At 40.0% G+C, this 25,326-nt stretch overlaps 1 protein-coding gene and 1 pseudogene across 2 annotated transcripts in view; one reads left to right on the forward strand and one right to left on the reverse strand.

Moving 5' to 3' along the window:
• ZNF475 (zinc finger protein 475) overlaps positions 1-20,674 on the forward strand; it is a 31,562-nt gene extending 10,888 nt beyond the window's left edge. Inside the window, exons 3-6 of one of the 2 annotated variants that reach the window (XR_012656127.1) lie at positions 1,113-2,067; positions 11,137-11,317; positions 16,923-17,219; positions 20,192-20,674. Coding sequence is in view for 1 of the 2 variants with exons in the window: in XM_032790780.2 (XP_032646671.1) it covers positions 1,222-2,067; positions 11,137-11,317; positions 16,923-17,074 (1,179 nt within the window). In the remaining variant the exon portion in view is untranslated. Of the gene's footprint in view, positions 1-1,112; positions 2,068-11,136; positions 11,318-16,922; positions 17,833-20,191 lie in introns of those variants that run through there. The other variant, XM_032790780.2, reaches the window with a different exon arrangement.
• Positions 20,675-21,715: 1,041 nt separating this feature from the next.
• LOC116831045 (U4 spliceosomal RNA) lies at positions 21,716-21,845 on the reverse strand (annotated as a pseudogene).
• Positions 21,846-25,326: the final 3,481 nt, after the last annotated feature.

Genomic DNA, 25,326 nt, shown 5'->3' on the forward strand with positions numbered 1-25,326 from the left:
AACAGGAGATTTCTGTTCTGTTCTCACCTCATCTACTGTCTCTTGCTGTGTGGCCTAGACAAGGGTTAAACTCAAACCCGCTGTAAACAGTTAGGTCAGTGAAGTACACCCACTTACACCACTTCTGAATTTAGTTCTCTATGCCTCAATTCTTCCTCTACAAAATAATACTTCTCTGGAGCACGAGAATGTTGTGAGTATTAACTAATATGTGTAAAGCACTTTGTGATTCTATAATTATAGGTGCTGTAGCTATGCAAAGTATTATTATTTTAAGAGGGGCATAAAGATGAAAACAGGGGAGGCAAAAACTTGTCCCTCTGAGGAAAACAGGTGAGGGGCAGATTGCTCCTTCCACAAGGAACTCCAAGGAAGGAAAATTCTATAAGGGGAATCCTGTGCAGTTACTCCCATGTTGTTTCTTTGTGGGAGGGAAGGCAGATTTCCTTAGGAAGCAAAGGCCTTCTGCAAAGAGTTTTTGTGCCTCTACTTTGATTCGGGGGGCCCAATGGTCCCTTTCCATTATCTGGCACCAGGTTCCAGCAGAGCCATGCTTCAAGGAAAAGAAAAGCAATTTAGCAATGAGTTAGAGCTTTTCAAAATCACACAGGACGGAAGAGAGAGGACATGATATATGTCTCCCTGGACTGCCAACCCATCTCACACTCATCCGTGGACCTACAGAATGCTATCAGCAGGGTCATGGTTTGATGAAGGGTGGACACTGCTGATGAAGGTCATGCACTAGCACTGGGAAATTTCATGAAGTATCATTTTGGTCAGGTATGAAAGTAACAAATTGTGGGTTATGTTTACAATTGTATGAGGCTCAGCAGTTTTGATTCACCTGGGTTCATACAAATCTTGTATCCATATTTTGCTTCTCATGGCTGTGCACCCTGCAAGTTTACAGTTTTGAGTTTCAGATTTATATAATAAAATAATTTAGCAGATGACATTGTGGATCGACCATCTTAGATGGCCTTGCTTATTTTTATGGCACTTGAAAGTATAGCATCATGGTAAGGTAAATAGAGTCTACTTTACCCCTGGTTGCCAACCTTTAACAAGAAATAGTGTTTATTAATTTCTTCTTATATAATTTGTTTCAGGATAAAACAAAGCAAAAAGGCAAAAGAAAAAAAACTGCAACAAAAACCCCCCACAAACCCCTGCCACTGAAACATCACAATCTGATTGGTGCTAATATGCCTCAACTTGATGCAGCTCCCCTACACTCTGGTAACTTCTAACCTGCGAAGCAAAGTCAACAAAAATGAGCATCACATTGAAAAAAGGCAATCTCAAGTAAAGTTGAGAGAACATTCCTGGAACATTGTATTCTTCATGGAAACAACTGTAAAGAAAAAGAGTTTGAGCCAGCATAATAAAACTCTGCCAAGTGCTGGAAAGGCCCCTGCTAATATCTCTGCCATTCTGCCTTCAAAACAGATTGCAACATCCAGTGTGTCAGATCTTCCCACAGTTTTGCCAGACATAGTGAGTTTAGATTCCGTAGTAAAAGCAAGCCCTGGGAAAAGAAGACCAGGCACTGTAATAATATCAAAACGGTCAAACACTGCAAGCATGTCTCAGAGTCAGTTGAATCGACCAGTCATTCCATCAAAGAGACCTGGCTTTAGGGTGTGCTATATCTGTGGCAGAGAATTTGGGTCACAATCTCTTGCCATACATGAACCAAAATGCTTGGAGAAGTGGCATATTGAAAATGACAAATTACCAAAGCATCTCAGAAGAGCAGAGCCTGCTAAACCACAGTCCCTTACTGATGGCACCTACGACATTAAGGCTGCAAATGAGACAGCTTATCAGAGTGCTCAAGCTCAGCTCTTACCCTGTGAAAACTGTGGTCGCACTTTTCTTCCTGATCGTCTCCCTGTGCACCAAAGGAGTTGTAAACCAAAGGATGGTGGCCTGGGCCCTTCAAGCTCTAACCCCCCAAAATCTGTGAAAGGCCCTAGCTCTGGCCTTGTATCTGCAGCACGTACTGATCAATCTAGTAAAGTTCAACAAACATGTGGGGGTGCACCAGCCGTACCAGATAAGGTAAATTATTATGCATACGACCTATGAAAGAGACATGATTGTTTTGCTGTAGATACCCCAGAGACTAGAGATGAGTGAACTTTAATCAGATCTTAAATTTCAAGGCCTACTTCTTTCAAAGGCATCTTTTTGCTCCATGCAAATTCTTCCCAGCTGAGCAAGGGTGGAGTAAGGGGGGGAATAATGTGTTCAGAAGGGAAGGTATAAAATATTCTAATCCTATTTATCCCTGTTTCTTTGATCTTTCTTGTTGAAAGGAGATATTTGGATTCTCATTTTCCATGTTCCAGTGGGAGATATATCCCCAGAAGAGGCCATTATGCACTATAGGTCATTAAGAGATTATGTTGAGCTGCTTAAGCAGGCTTTGCATTTTCTAGTATGTTTTAACAGACATCAGATGTTTGTATTTAATTAACATGAGCCCTAATGTTTCCTTGTACTTTAATCATTCCAGAGATTTACATTTTTTAAATGTTAGACTTAACAATAAATTAAATCATTGGGTTTTGCATTTTCAAAGCCCAGCAACTCAGAATACAATGACAAATAAGTAAAGAGACTGCAGTTTTTCCACTGAATTTGATGAAGAAGCCAAGATTAATGGGACCAATTCTAACTCCAATTTATATGCAAGAAGCTACATGAACATTAACAAAATGGACCCTATTTTTTTTGTTTCTGTACCAACTTTGGAATGTTACTTTATTTTGGCTGAATTTTTTTTTAAAAATGCCTACAGTTAAGCATCTAGATCCATAAGTAGGTGCCTAATGAATGGCCTGATTTTCAAAAGTGCTGGGCATCCAACTTCATTTGATTTCAATGGAGTTCACTCCTGTAAAAAGGGCATATGCATGGCCCACTGGTTACTGCATTAGTCTAACATTCAGGAGGCCCATATTCACATCCTTATTCTGTTACAGATTTCGTACAAGATCAAGTCACTTAGGCTCAGATTTTTAGAAATATTTGGATGTTGCTCTGCTCAGCATTGCAGTGCCTAAGTCCCATTTTAGTCACCTTCGAAAATGGGACTTAGGCCTTGCAGTGCAGAGTGGGGCAATGCCTAAATACCTTCATAAATTTGGGCCTTAGTATCTCTGTGTCCCAGTTTCCCATCTATTTAAAAAAATGTGTGTGGGGAGGGGGCTATAATAGTACTTCCCTATCTCACAGGGGTGTTGTGAGGACAAATACATTAAAGACTGTAAGTCATTCAGATACTACCGTACTAGGAGCTATTATAGATAGACAGTGGTGAATAAATAATAGGGTTCTTCACCACATGTTCACATGGCATATGTGCCAAATCTCCACCACATGTTCACATGGCATAGGATATATGAAGTAATGCAAAATATATATGAGTATCTATGGTTATAGAAAAAAAATATATTAACCTTGTATTGTTACATTGTATTATCAACCAAAAACTTGTATCGTTATGTAATATAGTGTAAGTGTACAATGAACTACTATTATAATGCATATGAGTTAAAGTTACTCTTTGTGTACAATTTCATGTTTACTGAAGAGAAAAATTAATTGAGACATTTTTTTTTAAATTAAAAGAAGTCAATAATTATAGTGATGTAGAGAAAAGATTCTATGGAAAAAGTCACTTTGTACAAATGTTACCCTCTTACTCAACAGATGTGTGTACATTCAGACACATCTGTTGACTTGATTGGCAAAAATAAGTTATTACTGCTTTTTACTCCTCTTAATACTGCACAGTCTGTGTAGCCAAGATGACATGAACTGGATTTTAATCTTTCTTGTGCATCATTTCTTTGTTTACTAGTTCCAGTCAGTTACACCCGTTCATTCCACTGACATTGATGGGGGCTGTACAGATCTGACTGACAGTGTAATAATGGTAGTGATGATGCACAAGAAGGAAAGAACCCAGCTTGATTTTCAGGTCTGAGGCTGAGTTTGCAGTGCTGGCCACTAGAGAAGAAATCTCTTCACTGGTGAATTGAATATATCTAGTATGGGAATTCTTCAGCAGTAATAGACAAGGAACCATACACTGCATTTTTACATTTACAGAACCTCTCTTCTGTGTGGACCTACACTTTAAAAGCAGAGATGAGAGTGAAAAGAGAGAGAGAATTATAATAGGAACATCATCTCAATCATCTGAATAGCATAAAGACCACACAAAAAATAGACCATCTGTAGAGCTTAATTTTTAGTCTTGTCCATTTTTCACTGTATTTTTCCAGCAAGTACTTGTAACTATTGTTTACTATGCCAGCTACACAATGATTTACTAATGTGTTAATGTTATGTTAAAAATAAATAATGGCTAATTAAGTAATAGCAAACAGCTTTGCTGCATAGAGGGAAAGTGCTGGGCTGGTGGCAGGAGACTTTTGGAAAGTACAATATGCAGTCATACTTAGTTAATGCAAAGTAGAAAGAGCTGCATCCCAGCCCTGTTCACCTGAGGGAATGTTACCTGAGGGCATGTCCTTTGAGGGACAGGAGAAGGATCAGAAGAAATTAATAGAGGGATTCTTGGTGGGGAAAATAATCCTGGGCAGTCCATGTTATGTTTATCCAAACTTCTTTGATCCAGAAGCAGCAAGTCAATTAAGCTCATGTGTAAAATCAACTGTTTTGCTGAATTAGGTCCTTTTATGAATATTTAGTAAAATGTATATATTAAAAGAGCCTCTCTGCCAACCTTTACATTAACATTTATAATCAGAGACCATCAATATTCCAAAGTACATAAACTTGCATACCCCAATTCTGGGCTAGCACTAGCAGAGGAACCTCATGGCTGCTCTAATTTGTCCCTGTCGCCAGTGGTCTAAAGAAGCCATTACAGCTGAGTATCACTGAAATGAAGGGATGTCCTGCCACACACGTTCCCCTTGCCAAGTTCCCTGTGCAGGGAGGTGGATCAGAGGGTGAGGTAGGGACAGTTGTGCAGACTCTGCACCACCTGGGGATTCTGCCATACAGGGAAATCCTGAACCAGCTGGTACCATTAAAACACCTCTTGGGCTCTTATGCGCGACCAAAGCAGCATAAAGCAACCATGGGGAAGCAAAGGATCTGGCCCACTGTTTTTTATCTTAGCTCTGATTTTCTTCTAATCCTCCCCCAAATCTTTTGTCCAGCAGTAGAGAAAGCTAGTGTGTTACTGATTTGTTAGTTCAAAGTTGTTTTTTAATCCAAAGTATGAATTTTAATGAAATCTATGGACTCATTTACATTAATTGGGTCTCACTGTATATAAACCAAACAATAGCCTATGCCTAATTGACTTTCAGGGATTAAATCAGTTCTGAAATCCCTCTACTTGGAGCCTATTTGGATTATATAGTGATACATTAGATGTTGTTAGTGTCTGTTACAGCTATCCCCCTATTCCATTTTGTTTTCTTACAGCTGTCCCCATACTCCATTTTGTTCTCCTCCTATGGCCGCCCCTTCCCTGGCTGTTAAGTTGTTTACCAGGGCCACTGCCCTTCTCAAAGGGAGGGCCCCTTAAAGTTGTTTACCAAGAGCCATTGCCCTTCTCAAAGGGAGGGCCCCTTAAAGTTGTTTACCAAGAGCCATTGCCCTTCTCAAAGGGATGGCCACTTGTGCTAAGTGGGACCACTACCCTGTTCAAAGGGTTAGTTCCTGTTATCACCTTGTTAAACCGGGCTCGGGGTAGATAGGCAATGTCCAGAGCTGCAAGACCTATTGTGTTTTTAAGATCTTGGGCATGCGTCATAGGCCTCATGTGCTTTTGAGTCACCTACTGCACAGGACTCTGCCCAGACAGTCTCTGTGCTCACCTACAGTTTGTCCCTGCCCCCTCCCCCCCCGTTGACAGAGAGCCTATCAGAAGTCCTGCGGAAACTGCGCTGAGTTTGCCTTAAAAGCAGACATTTTTAAAACTAAGATCAAAAGGTTCCTGCATTGCTGCCTGGTCTGATCAGCCAGGGTTCTGGGGGGTCCTTTCTCCGCTCTCGTTTTATTTTGAGCGTACCCCGTTTTGACCCCCCCCCACAAAGAACGAATTGCTGCCTGGAGATCTCCTGATTATTGAGACCTTACCTAGCCTTCTGATGTTCTTGCTGCTTTACCTCTGCTACTTCCTTTGGGACTGGTAAGAATCCCTCTGTGAAACTCTCTATACTTTTATTTATTATTTTAGCTGCTGCCTCTGTCTCCCCAGCACACAGACTCAGCTAAACCTGGTCTGTGTCTTAAAACCTCTCCTAAACTCTGCAGCACTTTGCTGCTAAAAATAAGTTTGTGCCGTGCTAAGCTCTACTCCTGTGGGCTTTGCCTCCGGCTCTCTGCTTGCAGCTTTGTCCACTGCTGCAGCCACCATCCCTGGGCACATACCACTCTGCCCTCTGTAACTTCCCATAGCATGAGGGTGCTCCATAGGTTTTTGTTTTTAGTTTAATAAGTTATAGTTTGTTAAGATTATGAGCTTGTAAGTTTCACCTGCCTTGTTCTTTGTTGCTCCCTATAGATTGTAAAGCTTGTAAGTTTCACCTGCCTTGTTATAGTTTGCTGTTCTGTGCTCCATATAGTTGCTTGTTATAGTTTTGCTTAGAATTGTGATATTTGTTGTTTTGCCTAGTTGTTGGTTAAGATAGATAAGTTTTTGCTGCTCTCGCCTCTGTAATAACTTTGTCTGTTTTCCCCGCTCCAATCCCCCCGTGTGCTTCTCTGTGTCTCTCTGTTACAACTCCTTGCTGCCACCGAACTTCCCAAACCCCTTGCTCTTTCTCCCCCTGTATAACTTTGTCTGTTTTCCCCCGCTACATATCTCACCCCCTGTGTGCTTTAAACCTCTCTCTAGCCCGTTGTCCTTACCTTGCAGGGCTTCAAAGTGTCTCGCTGCTTCCAGCCGCACTCTCCTCTCATCAGTTGCCACTAATCATTCACTCCCCGCCCCCCTGTTCCTTAACCCAGCTTTTAGGTACACTCGTGCTATCACAGCCTCACAATTAAGTCAGTAATTTTCTACATTGCATAATTTCACTTATCACCCATATTGCTGATATACTTTGTATTTACATTAATACCATTGTGTTACATTGTATATAAGGCCACCAACCACTTAATACATTCATCTAAGATTGCTAACCATTTTATATAGAAGCTACCATTTTATTTTGCATTTCTTTTGGTACATTTTGCATTTCACACTGTATCTAAATTGTTCCTATGTAAAGTTAAGTTGCTTATTGACTGTACTGTATCCCATTGTGCTGAACCCACTTACTGTACCCCACTGTTAGAACTCCCTACACTGTTCAATAAGAGAACCCCCCCATCATTGTCTATTGTAAACACCCTATACACCCCATCCCATCGTATTTTATTGTTAAATTCTCACCACTTCCTTTTTCCTTTAATAAAGAAATTAATTGGCACCCCACCTGTGTGATAATTGCGCCCCAAGATCCCATATACCTGCTGGCAGGGACAGTTAGTAAGGCACATAATTATATTCTTTAAATCCAGTCCGGTACAACAGAGAATGCACTACTCTTTCATAGAAAAAAATGGTTGCTACTTCCTATGCAGATTGATATTAATTAAGTGCTATAAATGTTCTTTTCCTGTTTTCTTTGGCAACAGATGGTGATAACTTTAATCCTAAAATCCTACCAGCTGGATCTCTAGCATCTGGTGCTGCCATCTGCTGTTTATTCCCTACTGTAATGTTTTACCCCAAAAATAAAAAAGGTAACCACCTCTCTCTTGTGCGTTACTGTACATCTTAATACAGAATCAGTCTGGTACTCCAGCAAAATCTTTGCACCATTCACCTGATCTTGCACAAAACTGTGTAATCAGTTCATAGAATTAGAACTTTTTCAAATAGCATGTATTGCCAAACAACATGGGCCTGCTCCTGTTCGCATTGAAGTAAATGACAAACTCTCCATTATTTTCAGCAGGAGCTGATTTGGACACTTTGTTAGAAGGTAATTCACAAAAATATGAGGAAATAGAAAAGGATAGATAAAAATGGACAATAAAAAATTTGAGTGAATTTCATTAAGAAATATCCTGGTGGGTGTGGAGGTTCCCCTCTCTCCTCTCTATATAAGTAACCTGCACTTTACTTCTGAGTTTTAAAAAGGTAGCAGTTTTAAAATAAAATGGAAAACTCAGATAATTCCCATGCAGTTACATATGCATTTATCTACAGTGTCAAACAGAATTACCTTTTTGTAACTACACTTAACTAGGTAAATATAGGGGTCAGTTCTGCCTTCCATTCTACACCATTCCTGCCAATATGACCAATCCCCCACTGGGGTCATTATGATAGCCTGTGACAAAGAGACAAGCTTTCTGTTACTAATAAGATTCATACTAGAGACTTCCATCCCTTATGCTAATATCCTTAACTGTCGGACAGATTGGGATGGGTGAAAAAAAGTCTACTTTCTAGGAGCCTGATTGTTCTATTAATCTTTTCTACTTCTTTCGGTGCTCCATTGTTCACATGTGTGCAGCACTGACCAGAATTCTGGTCCCCCGTCATTCAGTTAGGTAGATAATTTGATGAGTGGGAACTTCCAGTACTGGGGCTTGGCTACACTTGCAGGTGTCTTCGTACAACTGTCTTCGTACAGCTATGTAGGGAAAGCACTGCAGTGTGGCCACAGTGACAGCTACCAGCGCTGCAGTATGGCCACAGAGAGAGTGGATTTTTGGAGGTGACACTGTGTCAGCTCCCTGCCTTGCACGTTCTAAGGACTGGAAGATACACAGCACCAACCTTCAATCATTTAAAAAGTTTCGACCCCTTCCTCCACCCCTCTCTTATTCACTAAACGCAAATAGCCTTCAGACTAGCAGCTGCTCCAAAACGGACTCCCCCCACCCCTCCGCCGTGTTGCTTCTCTCCTCAAGCAAACACTATCAAGCTGTGAACATTCCAAAGAAATTCCCCTGCCTGCCTCTGCTCGAGCAAACGAACTGTGTTTTTTAGATAAGCAGCTCCGGGAGCCCGGAGTTCACAACAAAACAGCAGAATGGCTGAACAGGCATTCTGGGATACCTCCGAATACCTCGGAGGCCAATTACAGCGCTTTTGGTGGCCACACTTGTGGAGCAGCGCTGCATCACCAGTGCTGCAATCTTTATACCCGAGGCAGATCAGGAGTACAACCAGCGCTGCAGCCAGGGAGATGCAGCACTGTATGTGCCTTGCAAGTGTGGACGGTGAGTAAGTTGCAGCGCTGGTGGTGGGTTTACAGCGCTGCAACTCTCCAGTGTAGCCAAATCCCTAGATAAAAAATTATTATGCTCTTAAGGGAAGTTTGCGACCCAGTCAAATTGAATGCACCATCACAAACCAAAAATGTACCTCTAAGGTAAGTACCATGTTCTACAAAACAGGCTTGGAAAAAGAAATTACATATTTTGTTCACTGTTGAAAATATATAGCCTTTGAGTTTAATACTTGTATTCATGGTAATGAAGATAATAAATGGTCATAACTTTGTAAAAAAGGACACTCACAGGAAGAAGGTCTTAATGACTTTGTCAGGTATTTGTAGCTATTTTTATAAGGACATATTTCCTCATGACACTGGTCATTAATGTGATCTCTCTTTTTACAAGTGAAAAACAAAACCGTGAACAGTAAGTAGCAGACTATTAAATCACTGTCCTGTGAGTAGTCTGGGTTGGAAAATTCCTTGAACTGAGATCTGATGATTTCCAAAAATAATTTACTTCCAAAGAACGATCATTCCAGATGTGACATTTGGGCAGGACAGTTTAAGGAGGAATAGAAATAGATGTTAAATACCAGTGGTTTTAAAAATCCCAACGAAACTCACCATCCCAGAGATTCCATAGTTTAACAATCATCTCTTATTACAAATAGCAAGGAGAATTCTCTTTCACATTTTGTGTTTTACTTAGCTCTGCACGTGTATCTGTGGAGGTGGGAGAGAATTTAACATGTAGCATGGGTTCAGGACAGGGATCGTTCCAACCTGAAGGTGATCTAATTCATTTCTGATCTTTCCCTCTGATCTTCACTTTTCTTTAGAAAAATATTTGCATGCTGTTGAAATTTACAATAAGGAGTCATTTTTTTCTTACCTTTTTTTTTAATGTGATTTTCTAGCATCTGAACAAAGTCCAAGTGCTAGATTTCTGGCTACAGAACAATACAGCTTTTATCAGACTTCCCTACACTCCTTCAGCTATGATCTGGAGGGACAATTTCCAGGGCGTGGTTAGATATGCTTATTCAGTCTCTAGCCTTTCTGCTGAGAGAGCTAGAAAGAGTGCCAACTGCAACAGTGAATTTTGTGATGTGGATGTCTTTTTGTGATGTGGTTGGCATGGGACTGAGACTTCTAACTCGTTCTCATGTAAGCCACTAAGCCGCCATTCAATGGCAACTTTTTGCAGCATTGTAGCTCTGTTTGGTATGAAAGCTTGTGCCTTTCACCAACAGAAGCTGTTCAAATAAGAGATATTATCTCAACCTCCTTGTGTCTATCCAATAGTAATGACAGTCAGTCACTTCAGAATGAAAGTGTGGTAGATCTGAGATAAAAGTTTACCCTTCTCCCCTAAGGAAACATTTTTAAAGAAAAAGCTATTTGCTTTGATGATGACTTTTGTGTTCCCCCCCATTATCACTGGAGGTATCCTATTTTAAATAATTATTTTCTCCTGAGTCAAACTACTCTTTTTCTGCTTGAGCCCATACTTAAACAATATTTTTTTATTTAGCATACCGATCCACTGCCATGGGCATGACTGTGATGATAAGAGTAGAAGGCTTTAAATATAACCAGCTGAAGAGTAATGAAGTGACATCCATGAATGTTTAGCCCAGAATCTGGAGCACCTGCTCAAGTGGCCATTTAATAAAGGAGGGATCTTTATGGGTTTAGGGCCGGAACCAAAGCTCACTGAAGTCAAGAGAAAGACTCTCATTGATTTTCATGAGCTTTAGATCAGTTCCTTAAAATGGTCATTTTCCATTAAAATCACTACTGTCTAAAATTAATTCTGAAAACAATAATGCTTCTTTACTGCAATTGTTGTTTGCAGCCACCAGTGATCAGACGGCCACCCACTGTTGTTTGTTACATATGTGGCCGTGAGTTTGGAACTAAATCTATTGGCATCCATGAACCACAATGTCTGAAAAAATGGCATAATGAGAATGACATGCTACCCAAACATTTACGAAGACCTGAACCTAAAAAGCCAGAAGTCAGATCCTTAGGAGGTAAGCTACAGACCAAACAAAAGGAACTGGGAGGATGTAAGTTGGAAAAAAATAGGTTTAAAGAGAGCTAAATGTTTTACATGTGATTTTGTCTTCATTCATATGAAACTATTTACTTACAATAGAGTTTAGCTTGTTTAAAGCATCCTATTTTTTCTTTTGCCAAATCAGTGTCAGTTAAAGGTGCTCTGTGTCTTTCCAGTAATGAGCCCTTATACGTCAATCACTTTTGAGTCTAAAACCAGTCATTTGCAATCTTCATTACTAAGCCCTTCACTGGGATTACTTTTGGCTACTTTCTGCACAGTAGGAAGGCACATTTTCAAGCAGGACAGCTCATCCAAAACCAATGTGCAAGTACGACTGTTACAAGGTTCAGAGTGCAATCCAGAGCAGTGAGGGTGTGACTGTGGTTGCTGGAGGGGCCACACTGAGAATGCTCAATCCGAGTGAACTGCAAAGAATGGGGCAAATCCCACAAACTGTTGGTTTATTCTTATTAGATTCACCAAGCCAGTCACAAAACAGTTTCTGTAATACCTTACTGGTTACAAGAAGCTAAAATACAGTTCCCATTAAGCAATCCAGCCTTTGGCTCCCACTCAGACAGCCAGGTCAAGTATGATGTGGATTACTTAAAATCTTATTAATCATATATAAAGTTCTACCAGTCCCAAGAGATTGGACACATTACCTACCAGGTCAATGAATATTTCACATTTTACCCAAATATACTCTTACAGCCAATTTTTATTAACTAATGTAAGATGTATTTAAAAAGAACAGAAAGTGTTACCGTGGTTAAAAGATCATTATACATACAGATATGAATAAAGTTCTTAGGTTATAGCAAAGGTGGTGAGCTGCTGATTTGCAAAAACTCCTTCCAGAATCAGTTTAATAATAGGCAGTCCATGTATAGACTTTGTTCAAATTCTTCTATAAGAATCTGCAGGGACAGTTTAGGGTTCCAGGAGACCTCAGTCTTGTGGCTTGAACTTCCCCTGACAAAGTTTAAGCACATCTGAGATGGCAAGGATCAGCCCTAGAGTTCTTTTATAGTCCTCTAGCAGGCTATGATAGCCTTTTGACAGCAGATAAACAGTGGGCATTCCTTGAATGAAGAATAGATAATGCACATTGTTGCTTTGAAGTAAATCTCTATTTATTAGACACAGACCAGTAAATAGCTGCATTTATTAGCATAAGGTTATTAACCATTCAAGCCGTTCATAGGTAGTTTTACTATAAATTTCAAAGAGACATAAAGACAATGATATTATTACACCACAAATTTAATCTTTTGATCTCTGAATCCATAGAAAATAGTAACAGATTGGAAAAGATGTTTATCATCCACAAGCTAATATGGTTACATTGTTAACATCTAACAAGATAAAAGTAAACACAGACAAATACAATTGGCATCTTCTTCTAATTCTCTAACAATACAGGTTTACATTTCAGATAATTTAGTCTACTTTAATATAGCTTTGATAATTGCCTACAAGAATGGCCCTGTTTACCATTTCAATACTTCTCTAATATGTCCTTAAGGTTGATTTTGGGTCTCTATAGCCCTCCTCCCTGCAGCCTTCTTTCTGCTACCAGCTCCCTGATCTTTATAGAAGCCCCACCTGTCCTGAACAGATGAGTTTTCCTTGATTAGGGCTTTCCTCTCAGTCAAAAAGTCCCCCAGTTTGCAGCCAAATTGGCCCATCTGACCTATGTTACTCCCTTCAGTTACATGGGGAGCACACTGCATCACAGTTTTATGTTGTTTTGATTCCAACATGCTTAATTTACATAGGTGACAGGTAAATAGTTGCCTTCTCTCCTGTCTGGGAGGGAATCTGTTTCTCCCTGTTTGGCCACAGACTTTAAAACATAGTATCAATGAGTCTCCATAATTCCTTATATAGTGTTAATACAGGCATTTCATAATGATATTAATCACCAGAGTGTCATTAGGCTTTGAGAAAAGACCTCACTCTATACACTTTTGTAATACAGTAATATTGTATACCATCAGTTGATGCAATTGCTTATCACTTAGGTTCAGCCCCTGTCTTTATAGACATATAAACCTTTTAATGAATTCTTCTGAGGGTTACCCCTCAAAGTAAAATTTATTCAAGCTGTAAGAAAGGCAACACATAGTCTGGTGCTGAAGGAGCTCCATGCTCTCTCTTCCCTGACTTGTGTTTGCTGAAATGCAAATTGTTGGTTCCTAACGTCTTTTCCCCCTGCTGTCTTGATGTTTACTGTTTACTGCTTGTATGTAAATTGAGGTAAACACACCTTCCTTTGGTTAAAATAGACCTGTTTAACAACTCTTCTTGACATACCTGGTTTAAATACTCTTTAGTCATAAATCTAGCATATATCCATGTCTTTTAATACCCACTGGGTACATACATCACACATGAATATTAATGATCAGTTAGATACAAGTTTTCAAATGATACCTCACAGGGCATATTTTGTACAAAGAATATTACAACAGCATCTAAGGTGTGAATACATGGGGTCTTAGTGTCACACTGACATATGCATTCATTAGAACAAAATATCTTCAGGCTAGAGCGACTTGGGGACTGATACCTCAGCCAGCTTTTACACCTATAATGTTGGCCATTTAAAAACAACAAACTAAGATTTGCCAATGGTAACCACAAAATGGCATCTGAGATACCAGAGTTTTAACCTACCCTAGTAGAAATACCAATGCTAACTATGTAGTAACTACTAGCACATGTTGACATTTTAAAAGCAGCTACTGTATACACTACAGTACAGCAAGTTGCTCTTCATTAATATTACTTTACCTTATGCAACAAGACAGTTGCTATGGTCTTTCTACTGTCTCTAAACCCTAATAGCTTAATACAAATACACTTCCCACTGTGACCTATGGAAGCCTAACTACAGTGGAAAATACTGTATGTGACATAAAATAAACATTCATTTCCTCTTACTTATTCAATGATTGTAATTTTGGGCCTGATTCTGCAAGGTGCTGAGTTTCCTCACTTCCCCTTCCCAGATCAATGAGAACTGGCAGTGCTCAGTGCCTTGCAGGATTGGACCCTTACATTTACTCGGTGCGTATGTCTTCACAGCAGAGTTAGCTCTGGCTGATATTTGAGTGTTGCCTGAAAACCTCCCTCCTGTCCACACATAAAACCCTCTTACCCATGTTTAGGGATGCTTTCAGCCTGGGTTTGCTGGCAAGCTTGGGGTTTGGGTTACAGCCAGAGTTCTGCTTTCACTCAGGCTGGTGACCCACCAAGTTTGCAGTGAGGGTGTAGGCTAACTCATTCAGGTGCTAATAGCCCTCCAGTGTCTTCCCACATTTTCCCCTGTAGAGTGGCTCTGCACAAAGAACCATGGGCTATGCTCCCAGGAGTCTCAGCAATGGATACAGGTGAGTGAAGCAACAGTGAGGACACAGTAACTCGGGTATTGTTTTGCAGTATGGCTGCTCTCAGCCAGGCTAGGCTAACCTGAATGCTGATTACCCAAGTTAATTCTTCAGTGAAGACATACTCCGAGAAGGCATTTTCATTTCATTGGCTCTTTTATGATCATAACTTTTATTACTACGTACGGAGAGTAAAAATGAGAGAAAAAGATAGAGGACTAGATCTGACAGAGGAGGGCATGGCTGGGTAAAAAAGGGCTACTTCAAGGTTTTGTGGAACAGTAGTGGTCTGAGCCACCAGCTATCTTGGGGAAGTGGGAGGAAAAGAAGGTATCTACCCTTAAAGAAATCAGCACAGCAGGAAGCGCCTATCTATGAATCTGCACATTGCTTCACTCCTATGTAGTGCTACAGGGTGTTGAGTGCCTACTGTGAGATGCTGTGTGCTCACAGTTCCCAAGGAGGCACTTGACAGTTTTCACAATATGGTCCTAAGTGTCTGCTGCTGATAGGTTGAATAGCACCATATTTGAGCAAAAACTATGTGCTCCCCACTCTCCTGTCCCCAAGAAAATAATCTTCCTTTTTTCTTTTTGTTTTTGTTTTGTTTTTTTTTTGCTAAGATGATTCCAATCATCCAGGAAATGCTAAGTATTATACACACACACACCACGTCTCACAGTTTTATAAATGGAGGAGGGGGGATAGCCTTTTTGGTGAATGGAACAAGCAGTGTTCTAAACCAAGAAAGGTACAGAAATGAGATCTATTTACATAAAACTTTGTATAGCTTACATAATTTTTTTTTAAAAAATACGTGTGACTGGAGAGAACTACTGGACTGATTGCAGTTTTTTCATTTTCTGAATGCAACAAATGCCTGTAGGGAGAAAGTCACCTCCTTTCCTTTTCTCTCTCTCTCTCTCTTTTTATTCAATAAACTTTCCAAAGTACAGAAAATACACATTCATTTCCTGCAAATGAAAGGGGTATTTGCCTCAGCCAAAGAAAGAAACATCAGTCGGTTGCTCATCTAACGAAAAGAACATTAGGAACAGGCATATTAAGAGATCTAAGGCTTATTGTGGTTATGTGAACTGTTGGATATGAATCATATTAAAACTGCCTGGGCCCTTAATGAAGAGATCCATATCGTGCCAGTGACAGAAACCATGGAATATTTTAAAAATGCATGGAACCTTTTTTAAATAGACTGGTGCTTGCAGTTTGAAGACAAAATTTATTTAATTCCTTATAGCCACCATCTATAGTACTGTATACCTTCTGGTCAGGTTGAAACTCATATATTTCAAATCATGCCAGATTATTTTTTTATCTTATGCCCTTCAAATGGGATCTAGATGCAGTTGCTGAGACTAAAGCATTGGTTAAACAACCTAGTTGTTCTGCTTGGAAATGTGTTTAAAACAATCATTTACTATTAAAACAATCCTACCTGTAGCTTTTAGGGAAAGAAAACAAGGTTTTATGACACAAATTATGTAGCTGAAATACACTCCAGCTAGCTCTTTAGAGCCTGATCCTGTACTCTTAATGCAGGTAAACAACCACTGAAATAATTGTGAGTAAAAGTTGAACAAAATACGATGTGTTTAGGAAAGGATTGCAGAGCCAGTCTCAATGACTTCAGTGGGTGTTTTGCCTGAGTAAAAACTGCAGGATTTGTCCATAAGAAGTTTTGGGCTAATCTCACTCCTATTCAAGTCAATGGCAGTACTCTTATTGATTTAAATTGGAGAAGAATTGGGCCCTTTGCTCAGACTAGCACAGATGGGACATACCCAACATACATTTCCCCTCATCCCCTTGGTCAGATAATATAAGTTCATTAAGCAGAACTTGAAATAAGGCCAAGAAAGCGAAACTTGCTGATAATAACATGTATGCAAAGATCTTAGTAATTACTTAAGAATTCATACCATAACACATAGGACAATGCTTTCTCCTTGCTTTAATACAATACAGAATGACTGAATTTGTAGTTAACTTTATTCAACCCCTGGGACTATAAGTAGGGCTTTTTTTTTTTTTGCAAAAGCAATATGATTTGGTTAAAACTAAAAGGCTCAGTGAACAGGTATTTCCTGAAAATATTTTCCATACAGAGCTGAATATGGTTGTCCAGAATGAAAACTAATACTTTATTTTTTAATTTTCCAGCCAAAGGTTTCTATGATCTCGATGCTCTAAATGAGGCTGCCTGGAAGAGTGCCCAGAGCCAGTTAGTTCCATGTGATATTTGTGGGCGTACTTTCCTGCCAGACAGACTGATTGTCCACCAGCGGTCCTGTAAACCGAAAGCAGCAAAGTAAAGCACACCGCATCCCCCTCATCCCCCAACACACACCTTCCAGCCAAAGCATTAAAGGAATAAAATCCTGCTTAGAAATAAAAGGCATAGCTCAGGGGCTCTGTAAAATCACAGTAATGTGGAAACATGTTCAGATCATCTCCTAGGTAAAAACAACAGTAACCACTATAATGTAGGCCAAATACAGTGATTTTTTAGCATATCATTATAGAAATGGAAGACATCTCTCATCATTTCTGTGCTCTGAGAGGTGCAGCACAGAGCTCAGAGTTCAAGGGTGCCAGTAAGGTGCCTTTAAGCCACCTTTGTGCCCTCCTGAGCCTGTGCTATTCTGGGGGGATTACCCAGAGCAAAATACCCCAGCAATCAGAAGAGAGGCACCCAAATACATCATCTATAAATAGCAGCGAACGCCCTGTCTCAAATAATGACGAGGGGAGAATATTCTGCAGTACTCAGTTACGGTAGCTGGGCTGTGCCTCCCTGCCCCACTCCCATGTAAATTATTTTTTGTGTTTAATGTCCTCGATTTTTAAGCTCTGACTGGAACAATAAAGCTTCCTACCTGTAGCTTGTGGAGGGGAGTCAGATGCAGGCTGAGTCACATGGCTTAGTAGTCTTAGTGGTTGGGGGGAGGAACCAGCTAGAGGAGCCAAGTGTAGGTTGAACATAAAGTTTAGCAGGGCACAATAATCTCCCTTCACGCCAGCACTTCCGTCACTCCCTCTTTCTGAGTTTTCCTGTTTCCTTTGTGGCAGATTGCTCAATAAATCAGCCTGCAGCAGTTCCGGCTCCTTGGAGTTGCACAGTTTGCATGGCTCCTAAGGACAGGGGTATACTGTGCTGACTTAAGCCCCCTCTCCATTAAAACATAAAGAACACAGAACTTTTTTGTTACCTACCATAGAACCATAATTTTAAATCACGCTGTTAAGACAAAGCTATTTAGCCTACTTAAGCTGGCCTAAGTATTTAAGCACCTGGCCCAAAGTACACTTCCACTGTCAATGAGGAAGACATTCATTGACTTCAATGGGATTTAGGTCAGACCCTAAAACCAAAGGCACCTACTTTCCCCATCCATTGCAATGACGGAGGAGGCATCCATAATCAGGTGACAAAGTGCTGATAGGTGCAAAGGGGGAGGCTGGTCAGCACTGCCTACCCTGGGGTGGGTATGTGGGTGTCTTTTGCCCCATCCTAAACCATACTGGTAAGCACTAGGAGGTCTGTACGAGGGTCTTTATCCTGCTCATTGCAGTCAAAGGCAAAACTCCCACTGTCTTCAATGGTTCAGGGTCAAAGCGCTAGCACAAGACATGAGGATATGTGTTATAAGGGGGAGTACGAGAGATGTTTTTTGATTCCAATATTTCAAAGAACACTATTGTGTCCCAGAACAGAGTCAGAGTCAAAGAGCACCAGTGAAAGGGTTAAACATGTGAAGGAAGTAATATATACGCTAATAGAATTGCAGCAGAGAGCACTTTTTTTTACCTTACTCTAAAGTGTTTTACTAAGTGGCCAGGGAGGTTACTGTGAAATGTATGACAAAATGCAACACATGTTGTTAAGCAATCATATGAACTTCCTGAACTGCTGAAAGAAACTGGATCACCGACAAGTTTTCACCTTCAGTTTTAATGCCAGTAAGCTGGTTGTATGCATCCTGTGACAAATGTGACTATTCCTAGAGTATTTGCACTTATTGTTGCATTTATAAAAATCAGATGTAAGGAACTGGATGTCTTTATGTACTCTGAAATGACATATGGACTTCAACTACTTTTTCCCCCCCAAGCTATCAGTCTGCACAATTTGCCATGTAAGCAAAACAAGAAATAGCATCATTGTTCAGCTGTTAAGGGAATGCCCCCGCACCTGCCCCTGCCTGAGACCCAACACAAAGTTAATTGGGACAGATATCAGCATTCTTTGCTGAAAATAATTTCCCAACAGTCAAGCATTTCAGCAAACCTTTCATCTCCAGGAGAGGAATTTTATTTTCTCGTTACATATTTCCTGAAATCAATGGACCAGTTCCTGCTCTTCAATGCAAAGCTCCATGAACCCAACAGATCCAGCCCCTTAAGTATCTTCATTGCATTGTATGGAATTCTTGGGTGGCATTACAGCTACTTCACCTCTTCTTCCTGGGACTGGTGGAGGGGGTGTAGCAAGGGGAAAGAGGGCGTGGACAGCTTGTTCCCATGCACCAGCCATCTATTGCTACTAGATCCACCCCTAGAGGCTGTTGGCAGCCTGAAAGCTACTCTCTTTTATTCTGGGGACTGGCCCAGTGCAAAATGGCATCAGAATTGGAGGAATTGGCAAAGATGGCTTAAAAGTACTTTTGTGGACATCATCCTCAGTTGTGGAAAGCAATGCTTTGCTGCAGCTGAGGAACTGAGCCATTAAGCTTCATTCCAGAGCAATTTCAAGAGCAGAAATGGTTTTAAAAGGGACCAAGGACCCTTAAGGTAATCAATTCATTTGCTGGAACTGAAAACTAAATATGAGGTAGAATCAAAGATCAACTGTCAATGGGATTTAGGCTCCTTATTGCCTAATTTACTTTTGCAAATGGGGCTCATGAGCCTAAGTAATGTGCTATTTTGCAAATGTTACCTGTAATGACTGACACCAGCTTCATGTAAAGCTCTCCCTACATCCACCTACTCATCTCCCCAAACTGTGTATCCCAAGAGCAGAGCTGAGCTGTTTGAAGGGCTGTGCACATGGGGTGTTCACACATACTTGTGTGGATCATGCCTTTGGACTCCTGAGCCTTACCTCAAAATTCCTGTCACAGCGGCCTGAAGAGTGACTGCTATGCAGGCTTTTGGGGGCTTTCTGGCAAGACTCTGCCAGACCTGCCAAACTTTGGCCATGACTTTGAAAGCTGTTGTGCCATTGAAATGGAAAACTAGAGTTTAATTAGAGCTTCACAGTACAAAGTGAAGTAAGTTCTGTTAATATAGCAGAGCTTGCTTTATATGTTTATGTTTGTGAGAATGTAAATGTGAAGGGGGCTGGTAGCCTGGCAGTGCAGTGGCAGCACCATGGTTCTCACACCTAAGAAACCCAAGATCAAAGTCTAAGCTTTTGTACCTAACAGGACAGGAACACTGTGGAGGTATCACACACCTGGGCTCTGGGTGGGGAGCAGACACTCAATATCACATAGCTCTCTAACACGATCCCTGTGGCAGATGGAAATATAAAGTACCACCAGCTAGTTCTAGGACTAGTCCTCTTCAACCAGCACAAGGATGTAGGCCCCTTGGGGGAAAGCAGAATAAAAAGGCATGGATGGGGAAGGGACCATTCCCCAGAAACTGGGAGAATCTGATAGGATCATGAGCGAGGAATACAATGGATCTTTTGATCATTTTTGTGATGGTTTTGTGAGTGTGTCTCTCTGTTTGTGTTTGTGCAGTGCTAGAGACTACAGCACTCTGTTTATCCATATATGAGGTACAGCAGAGGCAGTAGCATGGCAGGTTCTTCACACAACCCCAGCAATCTGCCTCAAAACTGATGCAGAGAAGATAGCTTGATCTCGAGCCTTTGTCACTGGCCTAGGGTGACCAGATGTCCTGATTTTTGGGTCTTTTTCTTATATAGGCTCCTGTTACCCCCTACCCCCGTCCCGATTTTTCACACTTGCAGTCTGGTCACTCTACACTGGCATCTCTGCTGAGACTGCCAGCAAGAATACTAGACCTGTGCCAAGTGCAGTGGTGACTTTTATGTCAACATTTGCCCAGTAGGATCTGCATTAATACCATCAATTCATTTCACAATTTAATTCCTTTTCAGCAGCACTAAGCTGTGATCTGTCCAGCATTTTACATATTTATATGACATTCCTCCTTTAACCTTCTTTCAGGAGAGGAAACAGGAAACAAAAAAGCAAAGAATTTAACTTTCTTTGCTTTTTAGCATTGTTTACAGTTCTTTGGCTACTTGTCACACATTCTTATCACACATTCAGTTGTCTTATGGCGGGTCCCACTTCAATCCTGTGTTTCTGCTGATCCAACACATAATTGTTCTAAAGATCTGAAAAATGTTTTTCTGCACCTTAAAGAAACAAAGAAAGTCCCTTTAGTTGGCTATGACTGTGGTGATAGCAACTAAATACGTAAGTAAGCATGGCTTATAAAAAGTCAGAACACAAGCTAAAATATTACTGATCCTCATGCAAGGCTCAGAACATGCTAAGAGAATGAATGTCCTCCTTTAAACAAAGTCATTGTTTTAAAAGATATAGATCCAGAGTTGGAGCCTAATGGTCATTGAAGGCAATGAAATTCTTGACTCCAGGAAAGGACTCTCAAAGTCCTTACTCAGGCAAAACCTCCATTTCCTGTGGAATTATTAAAAACTGGGTCAGGACTTCAAGATTTGGCCTAACAGGAAAAAAATTCAATTGCAAATGAATAATGTGTGTAAAATGGTTGTATCTAGCTTCAGAGTGACACATAATATTAATAGCCATGAGAATTTTAGCTGCAAAAGATCTCTAACCCTCTCAAATGTTAGTGGCAAAGCACATTGGAAGTGATCAAAACAATCCAAGGTGTGACTCCTTCACTATCTACTCAACTTTCTTAATGAATGAATGTTCATAACAAAAGCCTGTGAAGGAGAAAATGTGGCAGTTCAATAATTGATTTTGTTCATGCAAGTGGAAAAAAGTTTTCAATTAGCAATAATCGCGCCTCGGATTAACCTCATTGGCTACGATACTGCCACTGCGCAAAGCTAGATACATAAATGTTTTTCAAAATTATTTCATTTTAAACCCTTTGTCTAGTAAACATTTTAGCTGCAAAAATTATTGTTTATGTTATATATATAAAAAGTTGCTAAATCATTTATTTGTTAATAAACTTTATAGACATGTTTGTAGCTTTCTTTTGTCTTTTTATTTTTATACACAAACTATTCCCTCTGATAATCCTTGTGTAAGTGATGGAAAGAGTCCATATGTTTATTATACAATGTTAGATGATTTCAATGTAAACTTGATTTATACCTCATAGCCCAGAAACAAACTGGACACAATGTAGAAATTATACTTCCTACAGCTTTTGACCTAATCCTGAACCCTTACAGTGCACATACTTAAGAGACATTGAAGCAGAAGCAGACTATAGAGTACATTAACCAAAGGTATATTTCACACTTTTTATATTTTTTTTTACATTTTTCAAAGATTTTCATCAATGTTTTTGAATTTTTCTGCTTTGTATTTTTTTTCAAAAAAACAAAGCCAAAAACAAACAAAGAAACACACACACACAGAGCAGATCCAAACACCACAAGAAAGAGAACATTTTAGTTTGGGGGAGGTTGTTTTAGGGGTTGGGGTTGTTTTGTTTGTTTTTTCTTCATTTTTCTCTTCCTTTTTTCTTTTTGCTCTCTTCTTCATTTGTGAAATGGTAAAAAGAAAAATAGAACGAGGGTAGACGAAAGGGGAAAAAACAATCCCTCCCAAAAAATTGTTGATAGTACGTTTCAGAAATCCCCAAAATTCCTCTCTGCTTTTCATTTTCTCTAAAAATTGGAAAAAGTTGAAAAAAATAAAAAATTTTCATTCAAATTTTCATTTTTGAAAAAATGCCGTTTCTTGTCAAAAGGCATGGTAAATGAAAAATTTCCCCAGCCTTACTAAATCTGGTTTAAATTTAATTTCACCTGTTTCCTGTTTCCACAAAATATTTCCTTAGAAGAGTTACTTCACCATTATTACACCTTTGACATTTGAAGGTCAAAATCATGTAAATATCCAGCCATTTCTTACTACTCCCCAAACCTTCTAAATGATGAAATCTAAAGTATTGTGAAGAATAAGACACACAACATAACAGACTTTGAAATGCACTGTCTTTAGGATCCACACTAATGTAGCTGTGTTTTGTGCAAACGGCTAGTAAGGATGTACTGCACTGGTGTCAGCTGAGGCTTGCATTAGTGCAGATTAAGCCATTTGGAAACAGGATGAGCTGCACCGGAACAAATCATGGTTTACACCAGTGCAGCACATGATCTATTTTAGGACTTTGCACCAGTGGCTAGAAATCCCAGCGTAGACAAGGCCTGAGTTACTTCAGAGAAAATCAAAATATTCATCATGATGTGATCTCTTACAGTAATGAATATTGCGAGGGAATAGGAAAACAGCATTTTTCAGTGACCTCTCTGCTGTGTCCATCTTGAGCTTTTACCAATGTATGCTGCTAATATTCCTCAGAAGTGAGGAATAAAAATGATTTCACTTAAATCTTAATGAAAAGCACATTTTAAGGTAAATGAGTTTAATGATATCTGAGATTTAAGTTTAAAATACTGCAAGCACTCTACTGGGTAAATTGACAGTGATGTAGATCTAGCCAACCTGAAACCAAATGCTGACAAGTGCAAGTGGTATTTTAAAAAAAAACAGCATGATTTGAAAAAGCAGCAGTTGGTTTTGATTGTTGAAGAATCAACAAAGCCCAGCAGGTGGCAATATAGGCACTTGTCGTAATTTGAAATCATTGAACTCATGTTGTCCAACTATATTAAGATTTAAGAAAAATATAATTCTAGTCATGTGTGGCTGTACCTCTCACATGGAAATAAAAGTCCGAACACTGAAGGTGATTTTATTCACTAAAATAATGCAAATTCCAATGGGCCTGGGATTATTTCCATCACTGGATCCTTCTTGCAATATGCATATTTTGGGGGATTTACCATGTATTGTTTCGTTAACCTGGATTGGAACAACGTTTCTTTCATTTGCAGAGTGCACAATGTGTCTGGAAACCAGACATGCCAAACCCGTGAAAACAACGCTGAAAGTGGGCTTGTTTTTGGCTTAATTGGCTTCTGAGTTGCTTGTTGGCTAGTTTTTGGCTTGTAGCTTGTTGTAGCTTGTAGCTTCTTTTTTTTGACCAGCTCCCTTCAAGCGGGGGAGGGGGGAGGGGCAAGCAGAGGTAATGAGCAAGCAGGGGCAAGAGGGGAGAGAGTCAGGGGTGCACAGCGGGCCCACCACAGTCCCAGACTGCACCCTGGGGAGAGCTAGTCACATAGAGTGTTGTGGTTCTTAGGGATTGGTTTGTTTTGGCCTTGTTTTGAAATGGGATTCGCTTATTTTTGGTTTATTGTGAAATTCGGGGTGCTTATTTACCACATGAAAGTTGGCAACTGTGCTGGAAACACATCCCACAGTTTTTCTTTATGAAATGGCCTTTTGAAGGCTAGCAGAGTTAGCTCTGATCAGAGCTTTGTCTTGCAGTACTGTTGTTAATGAGCTTTACATTTGACCTGCCTAAAGTAAATATTCTCATCCCGATAAGATTTCAAACGTTTGTTCTGTTCTTAATTAATCAACCATTCTTCAAAAGCTAAGTTTGAATCTGGGGTTAGGTCTCATGATTAGTCTACTGATCACTAATTATTTTTAGTATTATCATTTGTTAAAATATGGATGGAAATATTTGAGGTGGGGGTTGGATTTTTTTTTTTTAACCATTCAGCTGGAGAGTCCAAAGGAAAAGGAGTAAATATGTAACACAGGATATATTTAGGGAAGGGAATTTTAGCAGTGAGTTGAAGTTCTATATATTTTTGTGCTCAGGGAAATACAGAGAGAAAGTGAGCCTAATGAACATGAAGGTTTCTTCCGGGCTTCTGGATACTGAAGTAACTGGAGAGTCCCCCGGGGTGAAATTAGAATCAAGAGTGCTGGGGAGCCTCTGGAATCTTGAAAGTACTGTTAAGAGAACTGAAAATCTGTAATAACAATACTTCTATAGTACCTTCTATTCAAGGCTCTGAAAGTGCTTTATGACCATCTGTTAGGCTTATAGTCCCTGGCAGGCAAGTCTTATTCACACTATGCTAAAGTTAGGGAAACTAAGGCCCAGAAAAGTTACTTGACTTGCTTGAACAGAGCCAGCAATACAACCCAATTCACCTAATGCCCAACCCTGTCCTCTCAGCACTGGACCCTGCTCCCTCACAAAACAAAGCTCTGTTGCTTGTTTGGATGGGAACCTGCTGGGAGAATCTGTAATCTTAATTTTCCAAACTATAGAACCCAAACTGCAAGTTAAAACCCCACATTTTAACACTTAAAGCCCTAATCCTGCAATGAGTTGCATGCAGGTAGACCCCAAGTACCCATCAAGTGCCCTGCTAAAACCATTATGGTTCTCTGTGGATGCAGGGTCTTACCCGTGCAAAGCATTGCAAGAT

Source organism: Chelonoidis abingdonii, chromosome 6, assembly GCF_003597395.2.
Source record: "Chelonoidis abingdonii isolate Lonesome George chromosome 6, CheloAbing_2.0, whole genome shotgun sequence".
NCBI lineage: Eukaryota > Metazoa > Chordata > Testudines > Testudinidae > Chelonoidis > Chelonoidis abingdonii.